Consider the following 19985-nt stretch of genomic DNA (forward strand, 5'->3'; position numbering starts at 1 on the left):
AATCAACATCACGGTATTTTTTTTAATCTGTTTTCATTTCAGACCGAAACGGGCAGAAAGTCCTGGTTTTTACTGAGCACTCCTGTGCCTTCAAAAGCAGCCTGAACAGCAGAAATTAAACTGGTAACATTTTCCTGTCGATCTATATCCACCTAGGGAAAAGTTCCACTGGCCAAATTTCTGTGATCAGGTTGTTAAAGGAAATTCTAGAAACCGATCTTTGTTGCAAGCAGAGTTCTGTTCAACAATACATTAACAACTTGGCATTTTCAAGATTGGGTTTTGAAAATTGGTGGCCCAGTCCTATCCAACTGCCCACGCATTGATGCAGCCGCACTGGTGTAGCTTCTGCTTCATCCCACAGGGGAGTTTCTGCTACTGGAGGTCTCCTTGGGGGGAAGGGGAATTTGCCCCCTTGCCCTAGTGTTAGTCCCAGCAGCTACTATGGGTCTACTCGGACCTGTGCCAGCTCAATCGCTGGTGCAAGTCTGAGTTAATCCATGCAGGCAGATCAGGCCTGGGAAGAGGGTTGGGATTTGCCATGCGCACCCCCTCCCAGGTCCGATCCGTCCTCCTCCACACCCCTGCCACTGCACCATTCCACCCACCCCTCCTCTGTTCTGTCCACCTTCCCACCCTATTCAGCCTCCTCCCCATCTCCCTCCAACCTCCTGAATTGGCTCACCTCCTCCATAGATCTGCTGACATGCACGGGAAGGCGCCAGCCTTCCCACTGGTGCTCCTGCTGGAGCTTGCTTCAATCTGCTTTACAACAGCCAGGCTGGCAGAATGTGCTTTCTGCTGGTGCTAAGATTGGGTTGCCCAACTGTCCGTAAGTAGGAAGCCTAATTCAAGTTGGCAGGTTGTATCAGAGTTGCCAATTGAGTTGGAAAGAAAGTGATCTAGTCCTATCCTGTGACTTTAACAACAGCTTAATTTGCAGAAATGAGCAGGAGAAGCTTCTCATGGTGTGATGATGAGCGCTCTCGCTAATGCCTGTAGTTCAGGCTATTGTTAAGAACATAAGAACAGCCCCACTGGATCAGGCCATAGGCCCATCTAGTCCAGCTTCCTGTATCTCACAGTGGCCCACCAAATGCCCCAGGGAGCACACCAGATAACAAGAGACCTCATTCCCTTGCGTCTGGCATTCTGACATAGGCCATTTCTAAAATCAGGAGGTTGCACGTACACATCATGGCTTGTAACCCGTAATGGATTTTTCCTCCAGAAACGTGTCCAATCCGCTTTTAAAGGCATCTAGGCCTTTAAATGCCATCACCACATCCTGTGGCAAAGAGTTCCACAGACCAACCACACACTGAGTAAAGAAATAGCTTCTTTTGTCTGTCCTAACCCTCTCCTGAGGGGCCCCCTCTCCTGAGGTTATCACCAGGCTTTTGAAAATCTGACTATATTATATAGAAAGGCAAGAGATTCTAGGCGCAGCACGGGAAAAATGTTCGCCTTTGAATTTTCAACTTAAAATTGCAAGTGGTCAACAACCAAAATATCTGTCCCTCCTAATGCACCCCCTGGAGAGAAGGGCCTTTACCTTGGCACGTTGTAATGTGACCCCCTCTAATGTCTTACATGGCAGTTTTAGAAACGCCTCCTGGGAAGATCGTTTATGTAGCTGCAATTTAGGTGAAGTAGAAACATCCATACACATTATGTTGCACTGTCCCGGATATCAAGTGCTAAGACAGCAATTTCTCTTTCCCTTTCTCAATACTGAAACAGGGCATTCTGATAACGCTATAATTCAATTTCTTCTAGCAGATGACATAGAGCATGCAACCCTCTCAGTCACACAGTTCCTAAATTTGAGTAATCTGAATCGAACCAAGCTTTCTCTACCAAGCAATCACTGAGTAGAATATATCTTGGCAATATCTGTAGAGTTTTCTGATTGTTTTCTGTCTTTTAAATAATTCATGTGTGTATGTAAAATGTAATGTATGTTTGTTTCTGTGTGTACATGTAGGTGCACACATATACATATATTTGTGTACTACTTAGGTTTCTGTTCTCTCTACGGTTTCTGTACAGAGTCTTCACCCATCAAATGTTTATGCCTAATAAAGGTTTTGTTGACTGTTGACTGTCCTAACCCTCCCAACACTCATTTTTAGTGGATGTCCGCTGGTTCTGGTGTTATGTGAGAGTGTAAAGAGCATCTCTCTATCCACTTTATCCTTCCCGTGCATAATTTTGTATGTCTGAATCATGTCCCCCCCTCAGGCATCTCTTTTCTAGGCTGAAGAGACCCCAATGCTGTAGCCTTTCCTCATAAGGAAGGTGCAGCAAAGTTAAAGTTATTGGAACAGGAATTGGTACGTTATACAAGGCTGGAAACCTGACAGAGATGGGCTTCAACACTCAAGAGATGGGGCCCACTACAATCTGCAACACAGGACCCACTTCCAAGAGTCAGCACACCTATGGACAAAGCCTTGGTAAAGGGATAAAATCTGTGCACTTATGGGTGGAACCAAGCTATGAAAGGGCAAAGCTCACACACATAGAAAATGTCAAATGTACAGCTATTTTACATGGTTACAAGTGCTTGCTACCAAGTAATACATCCACACATTCACATAAGGCCTGACATCTATCATTCTTACACAATCCCAACACAAAGAAAGCTAGAGCCAGAATAACAAAACTGGCAGCTAAGTGCAGATGTAGTTTCCCCACTGTGATGTAAAACCAACACATGTATAGCATAGTATTAAGGAATTAAATATGACAACATTCTGGAAAACAAATATGTACCCATTTTACAGATGGAGTATACTAAGACCAAGAGTTTCTGAACCGAAGGTCAATCAGGAAATGCTTCATTTGTGCCATAGCACAGTCCAGCAGGAATCTGTTTTTCATCACTAGGCTAAAAAAGCTAGTAAGCAAATCTTTCCCTCAAAAAATTAGTCAGCTCCAGGTTTTCTTGCCAACCCACATTTCTGACAGCAATTCTGTCCTGTGGGCTTTCTTCCTCTTCTTGGAAAGACAACGTGGTGAAGATGGGTTCAAGAACTGGCTTCCCCCCACTTTTGGAGGGTGAAAACGAAGCTGTGCAAACCCCAATTTCTTTTACAGCAGCTTTGAGACGTTCACATGAACTCATCCATAGGAAAAATCTTGCTACTCAGTTAAGTTTGGCTTCCTACAAAGGCATTTTATTAGCTTCTTTGCTCTTGTGTTTTCTCTCTGGTGCGTACATCTGAACCGGGGGTGGGAGGAGAGCCTTGCCTGGCAACATCAGAGTAGATGGGAGAAGAGGAACGCCAAGCATTAAACTTGCCCACCTATTCCAGAAGCCTCTTGATTACCTGGTCCTGGTACCAGCTGAGACGGAAGATGTTGCAGACTTTTGGATAGGGGTGATGCCCCTTCCTGAGAGCTTGTAAGCTGCAGTTGAACTGATCCTGAAAGCTCTGCCTCTATCCACCTCCCTTTCTCTCTGCCACAGGACAGAGAGCAAGACCTTGAGGCAAGAAGAAGGGAAGACAATGGGAAGGGTGGGAGTGGCGGAGACAGTGGTAGGTGCGGAGGAGAGTGTGTTTTCCCTGCTGGAGTTAAATGTCCCAGCAGCCCCAGTGAGGAAATGGCATTCAGTGTGCCTTTTGAAGCAGGGGGGAAACCCCCGCACTTATGGAGGGGGCAAGGCCACTAAGCAGAGAGGGAAGGGACTGTTGCTACAAGGGAGGAGGCAAGTCATCTTATTGAAACGTGGCCATTGGCCATATCACCAGTGTTTGTTGTAGCTCGCTGCCCCGACTGCACAGTACCTAGGTTCTGATGGGCTTAGTAGGGAATGCTAAATATTTCTTCTAAAAATGCAATGGAACAACAACAGAACCGCGGCTGCAATGGGGATGGCACCATTTCTGGAAGACCACGGGTGGATTAATTTCTGTCAGCTTTGTCTATGACTTAAGCTCCAGTTCTTAGTAACTCCTGTTAGGCTAAGTACAGCCATTTTCAACCACTGTGCCGCAGCACACTGGTGTGCCGCGGGTGGTCTGCAGGTGTGTCGCAGGGGTTTGGGGGAGCACCATTTGTTAGTAGGGCCACTGGGAGATGCAAGCTCCTGCTGTCAGTGGGGTGTGCCTTGTCAATTGTCAAAAAACTGATGGGGTGCAGACAATTTTAGGGTTTTATCAGTGTGCCATGAGATGAAAAGGGTTGAAAATTGCTGGGCTAGTAGCTGCTCTCGGCAGAGTCAGATCATCCCAGCATCTCCCATCCTGTTGATTTCTGTCAAGTACTTTCAATCCGCATAACACCCCCAGTTTAAGCATCTGTTCATAAGACGCTTACAAGCAGGGAGTCCACTTCCAGGGTGATGAAGACCACCTGGAGAGAAGGGATACTTCTCTATTCCCTGTAAAGCAAAGCTGAGAACACTTGGGTATCCCTCCATGATTTGACCGAGTATACGCCCAGGGAAAAGAATGCAGGAATGTATGTTTGTGCAAAAGGATGCCTTTTCTGTATGATCAGTGCAGCAGGCAATTATAACTTCATTATACACCCTCTAGAAGTCTGCTATGCTATGCTTGGCTTAGTAAGGTTCTGCAAGTGCTGTCAATTGAAGAAAATTCAGAGCAACTCAGGTTTTTGTGAGGCTGAGTTAGAATCATGACTGTACAGTTTAGTAATGGCCCCATAGCAGTGCATTCGCCCTGAGCAACATCTCTGCTCTAAAGAGAGTCATCATCATCATATACGTAAACTGGGTCTTTTGCGTGACGGAATGTTGAGTATGTTGTGCAAGGATCAGTGCTCTGAATCTCCTGTTGTCTTTTGAAGCAGCCAGTGCCTTTGCCTTAAAAAGTTTTGAGCATCACACCACCTGTATGTCCAAGCATACATTCATACCTGCCACAAAGAAAGACTCTTGCTTCTTGTGTCATGTATACATGCCATGGAAGTGGGAGAGAATATGGAAAAAAAGACATCAAACATATGTTCCAGTCAATATGTTGTCTTCAGACCAGAGTTACTTAAAACACACTGTTTTAAGCTTCAGATGTGAAAACAAATTAAGGGCGCAATCCTAACCCACTTTCCAGCACCAACATAAGGCAGATGCAACTTCGAGGTAAGGAAACAAACATTGCCTTACCTTGAGGAGGCCCCCATGACTGCCTCCCAACTGCAGGATGCAGCACACACCCCACTGGCACAGCTATGCCAGTGCTGGAAAGTTGGTTAGGACTGTGCCCTAAGCCTCAGGATTTTGAAGAGTTATCATAGATGCTAGATGGGATTCTGCTGCCTGCTTAATCTAAGGGAATCCTTAGAGACATCTGTCTGCATGGTTGACAAGGAGAGATGCTCATATTCTTGAACCGAAGACTGATGCTGGCAACTCAGAATCAGGGTCTTCACATCTTTTCTGAAGTTACTGTTTAGGAAACCATAGATTATAGGGTTAACACAGGCAGATGCCATTGCAATAAGATGGCACAATGAGAAGATCAAATCATGGAGGCAGTGGGGCATGATTTTGTAGTTCCAGTCATCAATGCTGTTGAAAACATGCAGCGGCAACCAGCAGACTGCAAAGGCAACCACCATGGATGCCAGCAGGACATTTATCCTCTTCAAGGGAACCGTCCGGCAACTGTTCTTCTCAAACATGCACTTTCTTTTCCGGAGGCGAAGGTAGATGCGCAGATAACACACCAAGATAAAGACCAGGGGGAGACAGTATTGCAGCAGCATCAAGGCAGTGAGATAGATGAGTCTGGACTCATCTGAAGACCATGAAGATATACAAATAGCTTTGCTTGTATAGGAACCTGTTAGGTAGAACTTCTTGAAGCCCGCATCGCTCAGGGTGGAGTTAGTCATGAATGGAAGGGACAAGAGAGAAGCAAGAATCCAAATGATTGCAATACCCAGGTAGGCTTGGTAGAGGCTGGGCCTCCACCCCATTGGATTTATAATGAGCTGGTGTCTTTCCAAAGCAATGAGGACAAGTGACAGGATGGACACAGTCATAGAAGTGCACTGGATGAATGAGGTCATTCTGCACATAGCCTCACCAAATACCCAGTAGTTCAACAGAACAGTGACAATGGTGAATGGCAGGCAAAAGATGCACATGATCAAGCCTGAAGCAATCAGATTGGTGATAAAGACATTGGTGACAATGGCTTTCTCCTTCTGTTTGGCCAGGATGGAAAGAAAGCAGGTATTTCCTAGCACACCTAGAATAGTCTCCAAGCTGTATGATGTGACTAGAAAGGCAGTAATATCTGTGGTATTCCCACAGAACTGAAGGGTATGGTTGCTATGGGGTGGAAATATGCCGTGAAAAGTGATGGTCCTGTTCATGATGAAACTAAATAGATGCTCGATGATGGATTAGAAACCTTCTTTGATGTTGTCACAAGCTGAGTCCCACACGACTGTCAGAATGATCTGCAAAATAAAGAGACAGTTTTAAGACAACCTTCATGCTTGGAGAAAACAGTGGCTAAGAGTAAAACCTGATGTAGCTCAGGAGACATATGGAGTGTCTCCCATGTTTTTTTTCATTTGGAATGTGTGCATCTGCCCCTTGATTGGGGCAGCAGTTAGGGGTGTGCATAGCCCTGCTAACTGGGCTAAGGGGCATCTTTTAAAATGATTGTCCTCTTATACATAGCAGGCCAAGAGCAGCTGTCCCTATTCACTCCGTACAGCATCTTTCTAGTGAATTTGCTGGTGTTTCTATTGACCATTTGATAGATTGTGAGTCCTTTCGGGACACAGAACCATTTATTGATTTGCTAGGTAAATTACTTTGTGAACACTCTTGTATACATGCATGTATAAAGGTGAATATTATCATTACTAATAATATCACTCCTCCCTGTAACTGGGAAAAAATCCCAAGTACTCTGAAATCCCTACTTGTAGAAGAAAAGCTAAATGTTTATGTCGCAGTTTCCCCCTTTGGTTTTGTTTGTTTCCATTACCTGTCTTTTCTGGTGCTTTCAAAACCTTTGAAAAAATCTTTTTCCTTCCAAGCACAAAAATAATTTGCTGTTGACATTTTTATTTCCTTAATGTGCAAAATTATGTAAATGTTAACGAAAGCTTGAAAACACATTCCTGCACACGTTTACACAGACGAAAGTCTCGCTGTATTTATCAGGTTTGCGCCTCAGTATGTTTCGCAATGGAGCCCGATTGACTAAAATCTGAAGGAAACTGTGAAAGTGAACTTAGACATAAATGAAATATATTTGTTAACAAATTGAACCTTTTTATTAATTTATGTAAAAATACTAAATCTTCAACTGTGTTTTGTGCTTTTGAGGGTGTGCTGCTTTCTTCATTATAAGGTGAACTTCATCCTCTTGGATGAACTATAGCATTGGCTCAGTGTTATCCCAACCCCCAGCTCCCAAGAATCTTCCCACAGGGTTTGACTACTGAGGCCCATTGCAGGAGGAGCTGATGGTAATTTTTCATGTCCACAATTTTGCAAGACCATGTTTCCATGATGTTATTATTTATTTACTGGATATTTGCCCCACTTTTTTCTCCATTATGGGACACAAAGCAACTTTTAGCACTCCATGTTCACTTTTGTATCAGCCTTTCATTTAGAACTGGACTTATAGCTTAATGAAGTCAAATCTTCCTTGTAGGACACTTGTAGGCTGGGCTATGCTCTGTACTTCTGGGAAGTTGGTATCCATACATTTGTACATTTTCTACACTCAGCTAAATCTTACGCATTTAAGCAAACATCCAGACATTTATGCTTGCATTAAACACTACTCCCTGTTGATTCAGGAAATTAATTTGAAGTTAATTTCTTTACTTGCATTTTTAAAAAAAAATGAATGTTGCAGAGAGGAAATCATGTGAATGGTGCCAGTTGCCAGCTGACACCTAAAAATAGCACCATCACCCTTTCAGCTAGTCTTCAAACCATGCTGAAGACATGAAGAGGGCCACACGTAGTAAAAATTGATTAATCAGTATTGTTGCACACTTTCATGGCACCCGCTCCTTAAAATCACACAGAAAACTATCAAATTGCACTGTCCTTGTGAGTTCACTATGTCTTGCTTGCCCAGGGCCACATTAAAGGCAGTGGCGTCACTGTGCTGGATCATATGGTTCAGGGAATGTCCCCTTTCATGGGACCATAACCCACATTATCCCACCGCCAGCATTTCAGTACAGAGCTGGGTGTGCTCTGAGGACTCCCCTGTGCATCCCTCATTCACGGCAGCTGGAAAGACAAACAATTTCTTCTAGAAACTGAACTTCCAGCATCTTCCATTTTCCTGCAATGGAGATCAGGGTGTTTCCTACTTGTTTATGAGGGTATTGCCACCCTGAGACTTTCAAAGGAACCTGTCTTCTTCAGAGTGAAATGCATCCAGATAATGACAGCATCTTCTGAGGACTTAATTTGGCTCAAGACAGCATTTAGTTTTCTGGCTCATCTCCTCACCCCCCCCCCCGCCAACTTCCAAGTTTTGATTTCAAGAGATAAAAGGCCACCTAAGTACAAAACTAACTACCTGCAGCAGAATCATCTTTTTTCACCTATCTTGGTGAATGCTGGAAAAATGTATTCATAAAGGACTTACCTTTTTGCAGCCTTTGGCATCATTTACGCAAGTACCAACCGGGGACCTTCACAGGTAGAATCAAATGGTGCCACACGACAGCAGAGCATCAGCCTGAGTCCTTGCTGGTTCTGAAAGTTGCTGTCCGCTGTGTGTATGTCGGTAGACTGTCTTGATGCCAGCTCTTCCCCTGAACCTCTTTAACTACAGGGGGAATTTAATTTAGCCAAGAACTTTGAGAATGCAAATCTCTGGCACCCTCTCTGTTGATGTGGAGTATCTCCTCAGAATAAAGGCAAATTGTAGATGCAGGAGAGAGAGAGAGAGAGAACACAAATTGTTAGGCTCACACGATTAACCCATTTTTACCCAGCCCACAGGTGTAGACTTTGGTCCCTGTTACATATATGCAACATTGGGCAGAAATAGCTTGTTAATGTGGCATGGGCTTTTGAATTGAACAACACAGATGTCCTGCACACAATCTTTTTTGTGACATGCCTAGGCCTTTTACTATCGTTGCAGCCTCTTTGTAGCTGAACTGGATGATTCTTCTGAAAGTCAGTTCTAATTCCCGATCAAATGAATGCAGGGTGAGCAGCCCAGTCCTATGCTATTCACCCACCCTGCGGTACAGCAGTGCCAAAATGGCCACCACTGTACCTGTGGGGCCAGGGAAACAGCTAGAGATCTCCTCAAGGTAAGGGTGCCTTACTCTGTCGGGCCCTGGCAGTGGGTCTACTTGGATCTGCGCCACCTATTTGGATTCCACCCCGTTCCCACCCTCTCGCCCACCCAGGAATGCCTCCCTGCTGCTGAGTGGGAAACTTACCGCTCCTGGGTCTTGGCAGATCACCAACTGGCACAGAGGCACAGTTTCAACTCCCCCGTTGATACCTTTCCCCTCCTTATGGCACGTTTGTGACAGCCATTGCTGGGGCAGGTGCTGTCCGGCATCTGGATTGGGCTGTTAGTTTTGTTGCCAGCGTGCCCTCAGGTAAGGGTTACTCAGAGTGAGACAGAAACTAAGGTAGAGCAATCAAGGGAATTCACTTGACTTGGGAAAGAAGTTGGAATAAGCAAAGGTAGGACGACAGCTCAAAGCACAAGCTGAGATTACAAAGCAGACAGATGAAGGGAGATGTAGCAGAGAGAAATCCTCTAGCTGCTCTTTAGAGAAGGGCAGCCCAGTCCTGAGCTGCCTCGTGCCCAGAGGAGCAGTGGCGCTAAAATGGGTACCACTGAATCCTAAGAGCGCCAAGCAGCAGACATTCATCCCCTTCCCCCAGGTTAAGGGCGTGGGCCCTGCAATGGGGTTACTCAAGTCTGCACCAGCTATTTTGCCAGCACAGAGTTGAGAAGTCCTGGATTGGGCTGGGAGGTCTGAAGGTGGGGTTTTGGATCCAGTGGGTCCTGGTGATAGTTTGGAGGTGATGGCTCACTTGTTGGCTGGCACTTGGTCAAGGTATACTCTGGCATATTAGATACTATATTATAATTCACATGTGATGAATTAATATAATGCATATGATGGATAGCAGTAATTGCTTGACCCAGGGCCCAATCCTAACCAACTTTCCAGCTCTGATGCAGCCACAATGTAACAAATATTTTTTTGGAGACCTCTGTGATGTCCCACCTCCCACTGCAGGATGCAGTGCACCCCACCCCCCCATTTACATGGCTGCATAAATGCTGGAAGCTTGTATAGGACTGGGCACCCAATTTTGCTAGTTACAGCCCAATCCTAACCTGCCTTGGAGCAGGCAGGCCGACTGGCCTGTGTTGCATCCAGAGCAGGCTTGGACCAGATTGCAGCACAACTCGGAGTAAGGGGAATTCATTCTCCTTACCCCATGTTGCATGGCAGCCACCGCTATGGGGGCTACTCAGATGTGCGCCACTTAAATCAGTGATGCAGATCCGATTATTTTGGTATATGGCCAGGCTGCTTGGGAGGGGGGGTTAGGATCTGGCTTAAGTGCTGTATCCTGGTCCTGCCGCACTCCTGGGCCCAGTCTTCCCACTGTTCTGCCTGCCACTCACCCTCTCCCCACTGTAGAATGCCCCTGAAATGCCCTACCCCCACCCTTTCCAAACTCCCACGCTGGTGGCCTGCCACCAGCACGCACCTTGGGCTGGTGCCGCGGAGGCCGGATTCCAGTGGTGCAGAAGTGGCTTATTGCACTTTTGTGACACCTGGAGGCCAGTGCAAGGGACTTGTGCCAGCCTACCTTACTGGTAGGATTGTGCCCTTAGCAAGTGAGATAGATAGATAGATAGATAGATAGATAGATAGATAGATAGATAGATAGATAGATAGATAGATAGATAGATAGATAGATAGATAAAGTGCTTGCAATGTTCCCCATTGGTGTCTGCACAACACTTTCATGGTTGTCTAAGGCAGGAGTGTCCAAAGTTTTTGGCAGGAGGGCCACATCAGCTCTCTGACACTGTGTCAGGGGCTGGTGAAAAAAGAATTAATTTACATTTAAAATTTGAATAAATTTACATAAGTTTACATAAATGAATATATTAAAGATGAACTTATATGAATAAATGAAGGTCTTGCAATAGCTCAAGGCTTATAAAAGGCCTTGCACAAAGCAAGGCTGGCCTTTCCTTTGCTGCTGCTACTGCATCACAGACATGAAACAACAAGCAGAGGAGGGAGTCCTCATCCCACAGCTAACGTGAGAAGTCAAACAGTCGCCCTCACACTGAGAGCAGTTGTGTCAGGCCATTGTGGGCTCCAACAAATCTCCAGAGGGCCAGAGGCTCATTGGAGACTGGGGGCTGCCTGAGGGCCGCATTGAGAGGCCTCAAGGGCCATGAGTGGCCCAAGGGCTGGGGTTTGGGCACCCCGGTCTAAGGGATCTACAGATATCCACCAACATGTGTGCTGGGATGGTTCTACACATCTCTTCAGCTGCCTCCTTAGTTGTTCAAGTGTTGCAGTTTTTTACAAGGATGTATAGATGAGTTAGAACTCATTAATAAAATGTGTGTGCATTTTTTTTTAAGATACACTGAATATTCTAGAGACAAATATTCAAGGCACATGTTAAATGATTCCGTACATCCTGTATGTGAACATATGCAAACTGGAAACCTGTATCGGTTCACCCCCTGAGTGCAACACTGCGAGATTGCAGGCAAGCACAGACAGAAACAGATAATAGTAGTAGTAACATCTAGATAGGTTTACCAACAGCACAATCCATGTGTTGTCATCTTCATCAAATGCCTAATCCACCAGTGTACTGTACTTACCATTGGATTTGGCTCTGACATTAATGGGGGAAATGTAAAGTTGGTTACTGTCCTCTAGTGGCAAATATTAAAACAGCAAGAGATGCTGTGTTAAAATGGTTAATACAGTAATGATAAAAGCAAAGGAAAATCATGGTTATATATCTGAGTATATTGTTTTGCCTTAGTTATTATTTTATTTAACTGACAATATTGATTGTATTTTATGCAAATTGTCTCAAGCCTGGAAAAGATGGGGCAGAAATATTTTAAATGAATGTGTGTGTGCGCTGCCTCCAACGCATTCTCAGCATCACCTGGCAGGACAAAGTTCCTAACAACACAGTCCTGGAACATGCTGGAATCCCTAGCATTATGCACTGCTGAAACAGAGACGCCTGCGTTGGCTCGGTCATGTCGTGAGAATGGGTGATGGCTGGATCCCAAAGGATCTCCTCTATGGAGAACTCGTGCAAGGAAAGCTCCCTACAGGTAGACCACAGCTGCGATACAAGGACATCTGCAAGAGGGATCTGAAGGCCTTAGGAGTGGACCTCAACAGGTGGGAAACCCTGGCCTCTGAGCGGCCCGCTTGGAGGCAGGCTGTGCAGCATGGCCTTTCCCAGTTTGAAGAAACACTTGGCCAACAGTCTGAGGCTAAGAGGCAAAGAAGGAAGGCCCATAGCCAGGGAGACAGACCAGGGACAGACTGCACTTGCTCCCGTTGTGGAAGGGATTGTCACTCCCGAATTGGCCTTTTCAGCCACACTAGACGATGTTCCAAAACCACCTTTCAGAGCACGATACCATAGTCTCTCGAGACTGAAGGTTGCCAACAACAACATTGGTGTGTATATACATGTGTGTGTGTGTGTGTGTATACCATATATGTTTGTATATAGACAACAATGATTAAACACAAAAGATAAAATCCATAAACAATGTAAAAAGGGGAACTTCTGGCTGAATGATCAGTACGTAGTACAGTGAATGTACAGTGAATAGTACAGTATCAGTGAATGTACAGAATAGTACAGTAGTTCTCAAACGTTTCTCAGTGGGACCCACTTTTTAGAATGAGAATCTGTCAGGACCCACCGGAAGTGATGTCATGACCAGAAGTGTCATCATCAAGCAGGAAAATTTTTAACAATCCTAGGCTGCAATCCTACCCAGGAATAAGTCCCATTTACCATCATTGTTAAAAGCATATAAATAGTAGCCTGTTAAAAGTACAGAGCTGTAACATTTCCCAAAGGCAGTCACATATCATGGCAGCATCAAGTCTAATATATTAAAATACTATATGTATAACAGATATTATATATCTATTTGTTCCTATTAATTCAAAGCATGCAGGAGACACACATTCAAGCACGCTAGGTGTTTGGTGCTAGGAGCACAGGGTCAGACCAGTAACATGGTCTCTTTCAGAACTGATGACAAGAGGCCACAGTTCCTCAGGCCAGGAAGCCCACATTTTTCATTGAACCATGTAACAAACACCCTCTCCCTGCTTCTTAATTAATCAATGGAGACTATGGCTTCTAATTTGAATGGATATCTGTTTACTCCTTAAATACAGTTTCTACGCCTCCAAAATACAGATGAAGCCTTCCTGCTCCAAATCCTGCTGGAACAGCACATTTGGTATCTTGTGACCAGTTTCCCATCCCAGGACTCCGAAATAAAGGAAGCAGTTCACACCTCCCACACACTGATCATACCCACTGCACCATTAGGAGGCAAGCGGGCACCAATTGGGAGGCCAGAGCTGGACTTGGCCTCTGTGCCTCCCCGTAACCTGAGGCCACCGCTTCTCTGTCTATTTCCCCCTCTCGTATTAATTCCTCATCTTTGTTTTCAGTCCTTCTTCTCCAGCTTTCGCCCATCAGAAAAACAGCATCAGGGAAATAGCTAAAGCCTGAAATCACTGCAGTTTTGAGGTCTGGCCTCAGCCCACGGAAATGTGCCTGTTGCGTAATCCCATTGCCTTGAGGTCAGGCCTCCAGCTGAAAGATAAGGAAACATGAAAGAGGCTCTAACGTGGGAGGTAGAAGCAGATCCCTATGTGGATGTCATGCAGCAGCCTACCTACTCAGCCGGTTGCTGAGAGCAGACGGGCCTGCCATAAGCTGTTGAGGAAATGATTCCTCGTTGTTTTGTGTTGCTCTTCGAGCCGCATAAAAGACAGAGGACTGAGACTTGGAGAGGAAAACTTGACTCAGCAGTAAGGAGAGAAGGATTTGGGAAAGGCTTCTGCCAGAGGCTATTTCTAGACACAACTCGCCAAGTGACTGTATTCGGGATGGAAGCCTTACTTCTCCCTGAGTATGCTCCTGTATGTGCTTCAAGTGCCTCTGAAGTAGAAATAATGGACCATGATGATCTGTGACTCATTTAGGACTTTTACTGCTGTTTTCAAATCCATCAGGATTACATGAAGTTGGATTATGAGATCTTCGCTGCATAGCCCTCATAATGTCGCAGACATGGCCAATGACGCAGAGATGCACACAATGCATACATTTTACACAACTATAACATGGAAGCCGTTTGTTAGTTACATAAAGTTGTATACAAGATTGGTCAGTGGCTAGGACCCTGTTCCAATACAAATCCTCTGTATATTCTCCGACAACACATTCTCAGACACATCCCAGCCATCTCCAACAATCTTCTCTAGTGTTTGTTTTTAACCCCTCTCATCCGACCACCACACTTTGTTTTTCATCATCATTTGTTTGATACCAAGACTGTCATCTATGGGCTCAATCCTAACCAACTTTCCAGCACTGACTTAGCTGCAATGCAACCCCCAAGGTAAGGCAACAAACTTGCCCTTAGCTTGATGAGGCCCCCTTGACTACCTCCCCACTGCAGGATGCAGTGCGCACCACATTGGTACAGCTATGTCAGTGCTGGAAAGTTGGTTGGGATTGCGCCCTTTGTCTCTTTTCCATTGTTATATGTTCACAATTCCCTGTCTCTCTCTGCGATATATTTTGTATACATTTTGCTTGATTCACTAGCATGAAGCTCCTAAATACACAAAAAAGTACCAAAATATTTTTCCCAACCCAGCTCAAAGCTAGAGTGTCATTTGATATTAGTACAAGCTGCAGTATTGCACCTGCATGGATAGTGTATGGGGCCTTCAGCATATATTAACTTCAGCACCAGTTAATAAGTTATTTTGACCGTCCAGCAGTAAAGCAGACAATTACTAATTCTTTCATGTGTAACTCATTCTATTTACAGAAGCAGGGCTGTTTTCTCTGTGAATTTTTAGAAAATGCTATATTGGTAAGATGTTGCTAGTTTGCTTTGTTAAAAAACTGAGGTCCTCTTGAGTTCATGCCCAGCAGCTAAGAAGGCAACCCTGGACAAAGAAGAACTGTTTAAATTCAGCACGAATCAATGGAATACAAGCAACCTACCTGGACCGCAATCTAATTCAGGCCCCTATCACATACTCAGCAACATGGAGTACTGTTTTTTTATGTTGGAAGTCCATAGCTCTGATATTTTAACACTACAACCACACAGGTGAAACTAACTGTGCATTTCTTTCGTAGGAGGCCTGTGCCAAATGTATAAGTGTGTGTATAAATCGTTTTTAGAATCCAAAAAAGCATGCTACTTAAACCAAATTTTCAGGCATCATTGAGAAAGCACTATGAAGGGCTCATTTTGTGATCCCCTGTTGGCTATTATCACCCATGCTAAGACCAGTTAAGATTGAGTAGTATGTCCTTTACATGATCCCAGACTGACTGAGGAGAAACAAAGCCACCAAAGCAATAGCAAAGGGTGTTAACTGGCTGTGAACAGTAGCAGTCAATCCCAAAGAAAGGTATGATTAATGGGTCTTTCATGGGGGGGGGGGGATAACCCTCCCCCATACCCCCAATAACTACCTTGGAGCCCAAAAGCAGCCCTTGGGAACATTCACATGCAGCCTGATTTTCTCCCAAATTGGCACAACTCCAGGAGAGAAGAAGCCAACTGGGTGGGAAAAACTGACAAAATCAACTCCACTAACATAGTTGCTCAATTCTTATAATTCACCAGGATCACAGGACTGCAAGATAGATGCGTTTCCCACACTGCATGATGTGCACTTAATTTAGGCTGCAAATCGGCTTGCAGTTGGCTGCTTATGCCCCATTAATTTTGAATTGGATTTAAACTGTCTGTGTACGAGGACTGCACCATTAGTCTTTGGCCTGAAATCTTTAATAAGGTTTTTTTTAGCTATGCATTTATGCAGGTGCAAATGAAGCAATGAGCTGCAAAGCAGTGGGACTCAAGAAGAATGTCCCTCGAAACCTAATCCCAAATTAGCAAATGTAATGCATCATCACAATATCACAGTATACTGAGCTGTCACTTAAAGGTCTAGTCAGATTTAAAATAACAGAAAACTCCCAGTGGCACTGATAGGTCCTGAGATGGCGAAAGCTTCAATGATCTGAGAGCTACACATGTGCTTTATGCTGTCAGTGTGTTTCTGTTCTGTCTTTTTGTTCTCCATTTGACTTGGTAAACACATTTCAATGTGACAGTCTCAGTTACTGTTTTCCCAGTCAGCAGGCATCACTAGTGTTATACGGGTGTCTGATTAGCACAAGCAAAAATGAGCTTCTGAGACTGGTTGATTTATTGCTGTGCTAACGTGAATTTTTAGATGGGTTAATTAATATAAGCCTCGAAGTGGAGGGCGGCAGTACCTTTTGATGTGATGATATAAAAAACTGGTATCTACAAAGAGGAAAGGCTGCATGGGAGTAGACTGGTAACCACCCACTTGCAAATAGGAGATCTTAAAGTTCCTTGCGAAAAGACCACTTGTGGGTGCTGAAAAAAATTGTATATCAAGACAATCTCTTATGTATGAGCTTTCACCAGGCAGTGTCCATGTTTTTCCAAAGGGTTCTCTATAATTATTGGAGTTAGAAAGGGAAAGGGGTCTTTTTTGAAAATAAAGAGAATCTGGAAAAGATGATCTGAATGCCACCTCCTGTACATCCAGCCTGTAACTGCAAACAGAGGCAGATAATTCATGACATTCTGCCTCCACCGTACTGGATCTCCTGCTAGTCTAGATGACCCTGTTTCAATTTGCAGGAAAGAAGTGACATCATTAATCAGCCTATTTGCTGACAGCCACTTTCATCTAATGACTATGGGCCCAATCCCATCCAAATTTCCAGCACCGGTGCAGCTGCAATACAGCCCCAAGGCAAAGGGACAAAAGGATGCCTCTGTGACTACTGCCCCACCACAAGATGCAGTACATGCCCCACTAGCACAGTTGCACCAGTATTGGAAAACTGGGTAGGACTGGACTCTTACAATACATACTGAGGTCATGTGTGTGAATCATTAATGCACAATCTAACTACCTTCCCTACTGTCTACCTTTATGTTCTTTTGTCATATACCCAGTAGTTTCAAAATCGTCAGAATCATGGAATTTTTATATGGCACAGGTAGTATAAATATAGTAAAACAGTATAAATTGACACCTGGCAATTTGACAAATTTGTTTTTGTTGACCAGCAACAAATTATGATTAAAAACCAAGACTCAATAAATACACCAAGCTCTGCTAAGAACTGGGTTAGAGCAATCTTGGTCTCCTGTGCTTTAAGCCGCAAGCTGAGGCAGAGGGCGTGATGGAGGTGGTCCTGGTGGGAGTCTTGAAGGAGGAGGCCTGGCGGGGAGCTGCCTATTGGGAGGAGGCTGCTTTGGCACTGGAGAAGATGGATTTCTGGCAGCGTTGTTGAGGAAGTTGGTGTCGTGCTCTGGTGGCCTCGGAGGTGGGCTGTAGGAAATGACACTCCCATCTGATTTCACTCTGCTGAAATTTATGCATCTTCCCTGTATAAGCAAATGAACAGAAAATTATTCCTTGCAAATAACAATAATGAACCACTTTTAATCAAAGAAATTCACAAAGCAGTTTACATAGCCCAAGAAATCTTAATGGTTTCCTGTCCCAGTAGATTCACTATCTAAAATCATGATATAATACTCCCTGCTGATTATTTTTTTAGCAATTATTGTTATTTATACAGCACTTTCAATGTACAATGAAAGCTAGTGGACCCCTTTGCCTATAAAGATATGAAGTCAAGGGACCATCATCAATTTGTCTGCAATGAATTGCCTAACCAAAAGATTTGCTGAATCACCAATGATGCAACCTTATCAAATGTATTGCACTGGCATTGCACGGATTTTATGACAGATATGTTTATGCAAATATTTATAGCCAGTATGCAAACCACTGAAGCAAGCCACTTATGCCTGGATCAAAGCATTGTAGATCAGGAGGCCCTGAAATCCAAATCCTAACACAGAGGTAATGTTCTTCACATAATGGTCTTGCCAAAGAGAATCCTTCTGCTTGCTTTTTGCATCATAACGCATATAGTAAAATGAATGAAGACCAGCCTAACCTATTGAGGTGAAGAATGTTTTAATTGTTCAGTAAAACGTATGTTTCAATTGTTCAGAAGTATAATCTTCTGGACATGAATTGACTCATTCTGAAAAGAAGAGTTTGTTTTTTTCAAGTTATCCTTAACTTACTTTGGGCGCAATCCAAACCTGTGCTGGAGCAGGCAAGCCACGAGGCTTGCGCTGCATCCAATGTAGGTTCGTTGGGTGCAGTGGCTCAGCCAGGGGCAAAGAGAAGCTCTTCCCCTTACCCTGGGTAAGGGCTGCGCGCCCCAATGGGTCTCCTCGGACCTGCACCACCTTTGGAGGTGGCACAAGTCCAAGGAAAGCGGAGAGGCTTGAAGTCACTCCATTCTCCCTGGGGATAGGGGTTGGGATCCAGCATAACCGCCAGGTCCCAGCCCCGCCCCCAGCTCCTCGCGTGCCCGCCCCCGGGACCGCCCATCGCCCACCCTCCCCCGCCCAGAAACGCCCCCTCCTGCCTCCTACCTACCCCCCACGCCTACCTTTGCTGCTTGTGTCGGTGCAGGTGCGCTGGCACAAGCGGCAGGGAGGAAGCCGCTGCGGAGGCCACCGTCGGCCTCCATGCATCTGCGCATCTGGATGTGCCGACGCAGCTTCCTCCCACAGAGGCGCAAACATGCTTTACGGCCTCCCATGGGGCCTCCAGGGCCTCCTATGCCAACATAACTGCTGGTTAGGATTGCGTCCTTTGAGTGATCAAATACTAGGACTCAACAGATAAATTTTACTTCCCCAGTGTGTGCTATTTTAATACAGGGTGTGACACACAATTCTGCTGCACTAAAGCTACTCCCTCCAACACACCTAAGCCCTTGAAACCCTGGGCATGCCTGGGCACCACAGACCCATAGTCTTTGAGTAGTCTTTTACTTGCAATTGACCGATTGCAAGTAAATTGCAATGGCTTCTAGCCATAAAGAGGCTGCCATAGGCTCCTAATTCCTGCCTGATAGCAGCTGTAATCACTCTCAACCATCACAGAAATTCAGAGGCTACTGTAGACCATGTAGTATCCAGACCTCAGGGATGCCTGGTGGGCAGCAGTGAAAGCTAGTGGGCCATCTTGCTTTGGTTTTCTAACCTGTGCAAATTTAATTGACCCATGCTTCATCGGACAGGACTGGACTTGATCTCTGTAATTCATTTTGACCTAAACATCTTAGCACTGCTATGAAATATTACAGTTGCTTTACCTCAAGTAGAATGGACCCACCAGCCCACGGCACATGAGAGCAACAAGGGATGAAAGGCATGGTGCTTAAGAGAGGATTCTAGCTTCAGGATACAACAAAAGCACAGCAGTGGTGATTCAGACTGCTCTGTTAGGAAACATGTGTTTCTTGACCTCTGCTACTGCCCAGATATTTAAAATAATTAACATCTTATTTGTTGCAGTTTCAAAGCTAGGAACACATAAACGCATTTTTCAGTTTAAAAGCATTTGCTGCCTGGCTTTTTTATTTTGCCATCCTCAAAGCATCAGTGCAAATGTATTCCTACTCTGTAATCAGAGGGGATCCTGTAGATCACTTTGCATTACTTCCACTTCAATTAAAGTGGTGGGCACTGTCAAACTACTGCCAGTTTCTACCACACCACTTGATCTGTCAGACAGATGGGTAATTTAAAGGCCAAGCACTGCATTTG

At 44.8% G+C, this 19985-nt stretch overlaps 2 protein-coding genes across 2 annotated transcripts in view; both read right to left on the reverse strand.

Annotated features, from left to right (window-relative positions):
* Positions 1–5060: 5060 nt before the first annotated feature.
* NPY4R2 (neuropeptide Y receptor Y4-2) lies at positions 5061–8665 on the reverse strand. The gene is made up of 2 exons (XM_066622078.1): positions 8613–8665; positions 5061–6438 (listed from the first exon to the last, which is right to left on the reverse strand). The coding sequence occupies exon 2, from the start codon at positions 6349–6351 to the stop codon at positions 5269–5271; it is 1083 nt and encodes a 360-aa protein (XP_066478175.1). The 5' UTR covers positions 6352–6438; positions 8613–8665; the 3' UTR covers positions 5061–5268.
* Positions 8666–14129: 5464 nt separating this feature from the next.
* ANTXRL (ANTXR like) overlaps positions 14130–19985 on the reverse strand; it is a 54453-nt gene continuing 48597 nt past the window's right edge. The window contains exon 18 of the mRNA XM_066620513.1: positions 14130–17732. Coding sequence (XP_066476610.1) covers positions 17499–17732 — 234 coding nt within the window. The 3' untranslated portion in view covers positions 14130–17498. The remainder of the gene's footprint in view (positions 17733–19985) is intronic.

This window comes from Tiliqua scincoides, chromosome 3 (genome assembly GCF_035046505.1).
Source record: "Tiliqua scincoides isolate rTilSci1 chromosome 3, rTilSci1.hap2, whole genome shotgun sequence".
In the NCBI taxonomy this organism is placed as follows: Eukaryota; Metazoa; Chordata; class Lepidosauria; order Squamata; family Scincidae; genus Tiliqua; species Tiliqua scincoides.

Excerpts from the sequence above, each read along its gene's own strand:
- NPY4R2 (XM_066622078.1), bottom strand. The coding sequence starts at position 6,351 with ATGAACAGGACCATCACTTTTCACGGCATATTTCCACCCCATAGCAAC.